Here is a 10,311-nt window from a genome sequence, read left to right on the forward strand (position 1 = left end):
GTGTGTATACAAGAAGCTCAAGTGATGATGTCCATTATCTCTCATAATTTGCTGCATTGAGATCTTTCAAACCCTACGGCCTATGGCAAGCAAAGATGGCTCAGCAGCTGCGAAGTCCTTGAAAGGCCTGCTTGCACATCTCAAATCATGGTGCTGCCACACCATGAATCTATATGGCCAGGTAAGAAGCCAGCTTTTATTTAAATAAAAAAATATATTTAATTTAATCCAAAAATAGATGTATTTTCACTAAAAAAAATTAATAAAATAAAATTGATTTCATACGACTCTGCTGGGGATCGAACCCAGAATCTCTGGTTCCGTAGACCAGCGCCTTATCCATTGGGCCACAGAGTCGACAATATTTGTGAAATTTAAACACAGTAAAATACCTTAGTCATTTTAATACGATAATGGGAATTTTAATTTTCTTTCGAAGATGTTAATAAAAAATACTAAACTAAGCAAATCTTTTGCTGTTTTTTGATATATTCTTTATTTATCGACCTTTAGTCTTCTAAGATTCTAAACGAATGCTTCTTTTCTCATAGTCAAATAATTCTTATCTTATAATGTTTTTATGTGTGATTTAAAGGTTTGAAACCTCATTAAAAATCTCATGGAATAATATAACCTAACTTTGCGAAAAGTATTCTTATGATACTATAATAATATATGATTAAAATAAATAAATTGACATTTCTATTCTTTGTTGTAAAAAAACAAAGTAGTTGTTTTATTAAAATTCACTTTCAAATATATTTTTATTCTTTACAAGAATACATGTATTTATAGGGAACTGACCGTAAGGAAATCTGAGGGCGGCATCACATATACAGTGAAAGAACAAAAAAATAAAATCTTCAAATTTTCAAATATGTGTTCGTCGTCGTGCGAAGATTGATACGCAAAAACTGAAAACTACGTATACGAAAGATTATGTTACCTAGAGATATCATATATCCCTGAATCCCTATAGATCTTTATGAGAGGGTGAAGGAGGTTTAGTGACCTTCTTTCTAGCAGTGATCCACACAGTAGGGCTACGACGATGGTCCTCAAAACTCTAGGCCTGCTTTGACGAGGAGAAGGGGAGGAGAATAGGAGAGGCAACCAAAAAGGCTATATAGCTCATGAACCACTAGTTTCCTCCTATTTATAGAGGTCCTCTGTCAACTTAACCCTAATGGATCATATCCTATTAGGTAGTAGATCTTCATCCGACTACCCAAGCCTATTAGATTATTATATCTCCATTCAATAATCTCTCATAGGCTCTTATTGGATCTCATCTATAGAATCCAATAATTCATGGGCTTATTGGATATCCAATAAGATATGGGCTCCAACGGATATCTCATATCCGAACCTCTACTCATTGCAATACCTACTATATGTGTGTGACCCTCTAGGACGAATATTAAGTTGGCCGTGAATCATACATGTCAAAACTCCTTCTGGCTCAGTGAATTATTATCTCCATAATAATTCACTCAATTCATAAACTGTGGATGTACTATGCCACTACGTCGCAGTCCCCAGATGATATAGGGGAATCCAATCCATTAGACCAGTCTATCCTCGGTTATCGTATACATATAGTCTCTCATCTATCTAATATCCCAGAGATTGTATACCGGGCATGGTGCTATCAGACCCATACGGTTTCTACTCGAGTCTCGCTCTAATCGGATTCCCTCGGAGAACTCTTTCTCTTTCAATTCGAATTATCCTAGCTAGAGATTTGTCTAAGCAAGAACACATGAGATATTCTTCTCATAATACCGACAGTGGATGATCCTCTATTAATAGTTAATTATCCTCGTAAGGTTGGCTACCACTCCCGATGACCGATTGTGCTAGATCTGGAACCTCCAGACCTATAAGTCTAGTATAAAAGAATAAAATACTTATACAAGACATTCTTGGTGCCTCAAGTCTAAGGACCAGAAACACCACTAGGACTATGGAATCGGTGTCAGACAATAAGATATCATCAACCATCTAGCATTCCGTAAACATATCAATCAATGAACTCATTCTCAAATGAGCACTTGTAATGTATCCCTAGTGTCCCCACATGAGTAGCTCTGAGACCAGCTGCATCCATCATATAGATGAGTATAAAGCACACCGACCTATTCGATTATCTTGATGTCCGTCTCTAGTAATCTATGATCGGGATTATTTAGGATTTATGTTTAAAGGTGAATCGATCTCATTATCATGATCTCATCACGATCCGACTCCCATTATATAGATCCATGGACATTACAATATATTCAAGCTACAAACAATATAAAGTGATAAAATATCAAATAATAATATTAAGCAAAAAGACTGCGTGTCAAGTTATACGTGTCATCACTAACGTAATTGGCTCCTAGGGCACCTATGACTAGAAATCTCGTACTTGACCTAAAGTCGATCATCTATGTGTCTGATCCCCATCAGACCCTTGTGACGCTTAAAGACAATATGTGATAACGGTTTTGTCAATAGATTTGCAACGTTATCTTCGGATGTAACTCTTTCCACTACTACATCTCCTCGGCTCACATTCGCTCTGATCAGGTGGAACCTCCTTAGAACGTGCTTAGACTTCTGATGAGATTTGGTTCCTTCGCTTGAGCAATCGCCTCGTTGTTGTCACAATATACGGGAATAGGCTCCTTGCTAGTTGGCACGACGCTCAGATCTGTTATAAATGTCTTCATCCAAACTCTCTCCTTTGTTGTCTTTGCCACAACAATGTATTCCGCATTTGTAGTCGAGTCAGCAATAGTATCTTGCTTGAAACTCTTCCAGCATATTACTTCTACATTTATGGTGTACATATACCCCAAATTCGACTTGCTATCAATGATATCGGACTAGAAACTCGAGTCCGTGTAGCCTTCAACCTTGAGGCTATTACCTTCATATACCAGTAAAAGATCCTTAGTTCTTCTCAAGTACTTAAGGATACACTTTACTGCTTTCTAGTGCTCCAAGCCTGGATCCGTCTGATACATGCTTGTGACACTCAGAGCATCTGCTTTATTAGGCCTCGTACATAGCAAGACATACATGATATATCATATCATTGAGGCATAAGGTATCCTATTCTATCACTGAGGCATACATAATATACCCTATCGTGACACTCAGAGCATGCACTATACATGTTCACTAGGTAGGAATATCGTCAACCTATCACCAATAAAAAGTTTTGAATAAAAAGAAACAAATGGTTCACTGCTAAAATTATAGTGTCATCATGATCCATTACCAATAGTATCTTTTATTTTCAATCCGAAGACACAATCTCTTGTGACATTTTCCGTGATCTCAATGTTCTTCTATCACGTTTGCATGAATTTGCCTAATAATATGTTATGCGGGCCTTTTTAAACGGCATGTCATATACTGTAGAGGTGAAGAGTTTAAATTTAGTTCGACTTCTTGTATTGCACACAACAACAATCTATTTTTCAACTTTTGTACAGTTACATGCAGTTGTGAAAGGCCATAACAATGTCAGTAACAAGTAGCGAAGATCACGCATCACCACCCTTCAACTGCCTGCACAGATCACCCTCTCCATCTCCTTCCTCCTCCTCCGCCCTATAAGAAGGCCATGAACGAGGTATCATCCTTCACCGACTTCCTCCTCACCCTCCTCACTATAACAAGGCCAATCCTTGGTGAAGTAGGTGATCTCATCCTTGGCTTACCTCCAACATGGGATTCCGTTGCTGGCTTCTCGTCATCACCTTCGTCCTCTCCATGGGCTTCCATTGCGAGCTGGCCGGAGCTCACGGACGACGGCAGCTGCTGCAGAGCCTCGAGCCTCCGGATGACGACGTGTGCACCGCCGTGGTGAGCCCTCAGGGTTACGAGTGCCAAGAATATGAGGTAGCCGAGTGCAGATAAATGTGGATGGATGGATGATTGATGCGGGCATGGCATGAGTGGTTGAAGCTTGCTGCGTTGCGTCCCTTGCAGGTGAAGACGCAAGATGGGTACATACTGACCATGCACAGGATCCCACAAGGAAGAGGAGGCGGCAGCGCGGGGAAGAGGCAGCCTGTGCTGCTCCAACATGGAGTCCTCATGGTACGTTTCCTCGAGCAATCTGCATGTGTTGCCATGCATGCATGTACGTACAGTACGTTGTCGTCTTCGTCATTCTTCTTCTGATTATTGACGCATGATGGATGAATGATGGCAGGACGGGATGACATGGCTTCTGAATCCACCTCAACAATCACTGGCTTTCGTACTTGCAGACAACGGATTCGATGTCTGGATCACACACGGCAGGGGCACCAGGTGGAGCCGTCGCCATGAGTCTCTCGATACATCAAACCCGGTTGGTCATCTTCTCTACAATGCTGATTATGAAGTCTTGAGCAGGTTCATCATCCTGTTGTTGTCTCGCAGGCTTATTGGGCGTGGTCATGGGATGAGTTGGCCAGCTTTGATTTGCCTGCCACTGTGGGTTTTGTATTCCGGAAAACTGGGCGGAAGCTGCACTATGTTGGTCACTCCATGGTAGGAGACTTTTCGTACTTTAATGCCAAACATGTCATTCTTCCTTCCACTTTGAATTACTTTGCATGTATGTTCTGCTACTTACTGCCACCACTACAACTACAACAACTGACTGACGTTGGATGATGCTACAGGGAACTCTGACAGCTCTATCAGCATTCTCCGAGGGGAAGCTGGTGGATAAGATCAAGTCAGCTGCCCTTTTGACTCCGGTGGCCTATCTGACTTACATGACAACTCCAATCGGAAGAGCTGCAGGCAGCGCATTCTCAGGAGAAGTAAGAACGAGTTCACAACACTCTTTGAATTTTTCTGTCATCAAGGGGGGGGAGGAAGCTACATCACAGTATCTTCTTCTAATTTACCTACGTTCAGAGTTGTGTCATAGCTTTCTTGCTTTTTCTTGCAGATGTTGGGAGCACTTGGAGTGGGAGAATTTGATCCTAAAGGGTACGTAAACTAACACATCCCTCTTGTTGTTGTCAAAAGAAAATGTGCTGACAAAAGCATCAGAGGCCTTATCAACATGACCGACCGACCATACATTGAGTGATGTTATCGTTAAAGCTCTTCCTTCTAATTCAACTGTCTTCCCTAATGGATAAGCAGGGCAGTCGGAACCAATTATTTGGAGTTCGTCTGCGCTATGCCGGGGGTGAACTGCTACGACCTTATGGCATCATTCACAGGTACGCACAAATTATTCCGCTGATAATATTCCGCCCGCAACATATGTTTGATTTGACTTTAATCATATATGTGTTTATTATTGTAGTCTTTCAATTAATTTACATATGTGTAATGGCTTTTCCTTCCTTATTCTGCACTCACAAACACACGCACACACACTCACTTTGGATGTAGGGCCAAACTGCTGCCTCAATTACTCCACTGTTGACATGTACTTGAAGTATGAACTCCAGCCGACATCCGTGAGGACACTCGTCCATTTTTTACAGAGTCAGTCAGTCTGATACAAATCCAAAATATCATTCATATACTTGAGCTACTTAGATTTCTTTCTCACAAAAGAGTATGTAAAACTTTCTTTGAGCACTCACAGCGATCAGAAGTGGAGTGATAACAAAATACGACTACGGGAGCAGTATGGCCAACATGGTTGCGTATGGGCAGAGCAGCCCACCCGAGTACCACATGCCCAACATTCCACACCACCTGCCGCTGCTGCTCAGCTACGGCGGCGGTGACATGCTGTCGGACGTCAAGGACGTGCAGCTGCTGTTGAAAGATCTCCGCAACCATGACGCCGACAAGCTCGTGGCTCAGCTGGTGAAGGAGTACGCACATCTGGACTTCGTGATGGGGGTGAATGCCAAGCAGGTCGTCTACGACGGCCTCATCGCATTCTTCGGCAAACACAGTTGATGGGCTTCTTCCCGGTGCGGTGCTTAATTATAACTATACGCGATTGCTGTTGACTGGACATTCTTTGTGTACTCACTCTGTGGGCGATTCGTGTACAAAGGGAGGCGAAAGAGTAATAAATCATATATCTCCATATAATAAATCATATGTCTAACCAGTCGAATCACCATCCATGCTATATCCCTTTTCCACCGTTTTGGCTTCCACTAAGTGGTATCGCATCCGATGCCTCGTCAATCGAAAGAATATCTATCATAACACAACACGAGTAGATTGGTGATAAAAATGGGTTTGTCTCTAGTACTGTTGTTGCTACATGTCTTCTTTGGTGCGTGTGGAGGGTGAGGAATGAGTTAGTTTTCCAATAAAAATGCATGTCGGTGTATAGTATTTTTTTATAAAGCTATTGCTTCTACCTTGGCAAATGACATCGCCAAATTGCTTGACAGTCTTAGGTAAGGTTTAATTCAAAGATATGTTTCTTAGTATAAGAAACCAAATAAGAAAAATCATATAAGGAAAATCATAGAAAAGTTTTTTAACTCTAAAAATCTTAAGGCTCACCTCTCTCTAAAAAATAAGGGGTGTGCCCCCATCTAAAGTGTAATAAAAAAAGGCCTTTAGCAAAGGAAAAAACACTAACAAGATGGCGGTCCATAACATAGCAACGTTGCTCGACCTTACTACCTAGATGACAATACTAGCCTAATAGATGAAGACGTCATAGGCTGGATGCAAGCCTAAAATAACCCAACAATGAATATTGAATGAGGAAAGAACATCACATTAAGGGAGAGAGAGAGTCGTCTCCATCCGAGACGTATAATTACAAACAATACATTGCTGAGCGAAACATTGCAACAAGGAGTCGATCCTTTCAAATTGAGTTTCACATTAACATTCCCTCCTATGAAGGCTTGATCAGTGCTAATGTATTAGACTAATGGATAGATCAATTTGATACTTATTTTAATTTATATGACTATGGCAGTGAGGATAGGGTGATGCTTGAGTGACTCGTGTTGACCAAACCTGTTCACATGGTTGAAATCCTATCTTTGAAACAATAACGATGAAGATATGTCATGAACATAATTCAAAAGATTCATACGAGAAGAATTTTACCCTATGGGGCATCACAAAAAATGATGAAGGAGGTGACTCTGCATATACTAAGAAAGGGATCAATCCTTGCAAGAATACACTACTGAGTTTTGACAAAAAGTAGTGGCACTCAAAATTTCCCTCGATAACCACTTCTTCCTCGTGTTCCCGCAACCCAAAGCTCCTTCCCAAAGCTTCATATAACTATTGTGAGAAGTCCACAATGCTGACTACCTACTTCACAAATTCTACCTATCGAGAGTATCGATGTGTTGTCTAGACACAATTTGTTTGTGAGCACTGAAAGATTATAGGTCATACATGGGAGAAGTACTAAAAGGATCTTTCCAAACTCTTAATGAATAAGTGAAAGAAAAATAATCAAAATTGATGTAAAGCGATCACTATCGTAAGAGATGATCAAACTGAACTACCACCTGTTTCGCACTCGAACAAAAGGTTATAGACTCAAATACAAACCTCAAATCAAAAGTTTGAGAAGTATTCACTCTCAAGATCCAAGTGAAATAGGAGATTATAAATGCGATCATTGGCATTGAATTCCAAAAGAATTTCATCTCGATAACTCAATGTAGAGACTTGGACACAAGATTGCTAGTGCCCTACAAGCCAATTATGTGAGTGATGACACGTATGACATGATACGCTTTCTTTTTTTATATATTATATTTTAATTTTTTATCACTTTATATTGCTTGTTGCATATATGCATGAATATATTGTGATGTCCATGGATCTGTGCAATATGAATCGGATTGTGATCACGATAATGAGATCAATTCGCCTTTAAACACAGATCCTAAATAATCCTAGTCATAGGTTACTCGAGAGGGACATCGAGATAACCGGATAGACTAGTATGCTGACTAGTGTGTTGTATACTCGTCCATATGATAGATGCAACTAGTCTCATAGTTGCTCATGTAGGGATACTAGGGGTACAATAATGTGCTCATTTGAAGAATAAGTTCACTAATTGATCTACTTACGGAATGCTGGATGGCTGATGATGCTTTATTATCAAACAGTGATTCTGTAGTCCCAATGGTGTATTTGGTTCTTAGATTTGAGACACATTAGATATCGGACTTATAGGTCTAGATGTTCCAGATCTAGCACAACCAATCATCGGGGGTGGTAGCCAATCTTACGAGGGCTATTGAATGTCGATAGAGGATCATCTGCCCTCGATGTCATAAAAAGAATATCCCATGTATTTTTGCTCAGACAAATCCCTCGCTATGGTCATTCGAATTGAGAGAGAGTTTTTCGGGAGAATCTGATTAGAGTGAGACTCGAGTAAAAACTATATGGGCTTGATAGTACCATGCTTGGTATATAGTCTTTGAGATATTAGACGGATGAGGGACTATAGGTATAGGGTAACTGAGGATAGACAAGTCCAATGGATTGGATTCCCTTGTATCGTCTGGGGACTACGGCATAGTGGCCTAGTACGTTCGTAGTCGATGAGTGGAGTAAATTATTATTGAGATAATAATTTACCAAACAAGAAGGAGTTCTAACCAGTATAATTCATGACTAGCTTGATATTGGGCCTAGAGGGTCACATACATATGGTAGGCATTGCGATGAGTAGAGGTTCGGATATAAGATATCCGTCGGAGCCCCTATCTTATTGGATATCCAATAAGCCACTGAATTATTGGATCATATGAATGAGATCCAATAAGATTAAATGAGAGATTATTCGATAGAGATCCACTAATCTACGAGGCTTGGATAGTTGGATGGAGATCCAATAGGGTTAAGTTAACATGGGACTCTATAAATAGGAGGAAACCAAAGGTTCATATGCTAGAGCTTCTCTTGGTTGTCACTTCCTATTCTCCTCTCCCCTTCTCCTCTTCAAATAGTAGGCTTGGAGATTCGAGGAGGATCGTCGTAGCTCTATTATGTGATCCACCGCTAGAGAGGAGAATGCTTGACCTCTTTCACCTACTCCTATAGATCTGTAGAGATTCAGGGATATACAATCTCCCTAGATGACACAATCTTTCATATACATACTTATTAGTTTTGTAAATTTTGTATACTAATCTTCGCACGATGACAAACATAATTTATGAGAAATTTGAGTATTTTTGTTTTATGTTCTTCCGCTGCACATGTGATGTCGCCTCTAGATTTTTCTACACAAAAGTCGTAGGAAACTTTAGCATGAGCAAAACCTTGGAGAACTTGTAATGATATGTTTATTAGCCCTAGATGTAGCAGGACTTGGCTCAATTCATGTGAGGATGCATCCTTTGTAGCACTTCAAAACCAACCAAACGAAAATCGGGGTTGTATACTCCATTATCCATTCCATCATGATCATGGGAGAGCATATCTATGGACTTCTTAAGAGGTCTACCTATGATGAAACGGTGACACAACTATCTATTTGTGGCGATCGATAGGTTTTCAAAGATGGTGGGGCTCATGCCTTACAAGAAGACAATAATCAGAGGAGTAGCTCGATTATTCTTCTAACACATGTGGACACACTTTGACCTTTCAAGTTCAATCGTGTTAGATCATGACGGGCATTTCTTGAGCAACTTTTGGAGTTCACTTTGGACCACTATAGATACTAAATTGAAGGGGAGCACAGCCTTCCATCCATAAGCTTATGGCCAAGCCGAGGTAGTAAACCACACTATGGTTCGTCGCCTTCGAGGATACAACTTTGACACCTAAAGAAATGAGACGAAAGCTTACCATACTATTAGTTTGCTTTCAATAGGGTAGTGCATAGTTCTACTAGTAAATCACCATTAAGAGATATGCTTGGTGGAATATGTAATGCATCATATACTGTAGAGGTGAAGAGTTTAAATTTATCTCAATATTTTTTATTTCACACAACGGCAATCTAATTTTCAATTTTTGTGGAGTTACATGTAGTTGTGAAAAAAGGTCACAACAACAAACCATTAACAACAACAACAACAACAAAATTAGACCAACGGAATATGAAAATTATATGACTTTTTATGTCTTAAAGTGTTGATAGAATAAGATTTGGGTGGATTAAATGCCAGTTTTTGAGAGCTGTTAACACGTAGCGAGAATCACATATCACCACCCTTCAACTGCCTGCACAGATCATCCTCGCCATTTCCTTCCTCCTCCTCCTCCGCCCTATAAGAAGGCCATGAACGAGGTCTCATCCATCATCCACTTCCTCCTCATCCTTCTCCCCGTAAGAAGACCAATCCTTGGTGAAGGAGGTGATCTCACCTTTCGCTTACCTCCAAC

General features: G+C 40.3%; 1 protein-coding gene and 1 non-coding gene across 2 annotated transcripts; one reads left to right on the plus strand and one right to left on the minus strand.

Moving 5' to 3' along the window:
• Window positions 1-284: 284 nt before the first annotated feature.
• TRNAR-ACG (transfer RNA arginine (anticodon ACG)) lies at window positions 285-357 on the minus strand. Its single transcript has one exon. It is a non-coding gene; the product is annotated as a tRNA-Arg (tRNA).
• A 3,366-nt stretch (window positions 358-3,723) lies between these two features.
• Window positions 3,724-6,047, plus strand: LOC135616416 (triacylglycerol lipase 2-like). Its single transcript, XM_065115610.1, has 9 exons — window positions 3,724-3,897; window positions 3,988-4,098; window positions 4,214-4,354; window positions 4,426-4,536; window positions 4,671-4,850; window positions 4,946-4,986; window positions 5,146-5,225; window positions 5,401-5,496; window positions 5,600-6,047. Exons 1-9 carry the CDS (start codon window positions 3,724-3,726, stop codon window positions 5,920-5,922), a joined length of 1,257 nt encoding a protein of 418 aa, XP_064971682.1. The 3' UTR covers window positions 5,923-6,047.
• The last annotated feature ends 4,264 nt before the right edge of the window (window positions 6,048-10,311 follow it).

This window comes from Musa acuminata, chromosome BXJ2-7 (genome assembly GCF_036884655.1).
Source record: "Musa acuminata AAA Group cultivar baxijiao chromosome BXJ2-7, Cavendish_Baxijiao_AAA, whole genome shotgun sequence".
In the NCBI taxonomy this organism is placed as follows: Eukaryota; Viridiplantae; Streptophyta; class Magnoliopsida; order Zingiberales; family Musaceae; genus Musa; species Musa acuminata.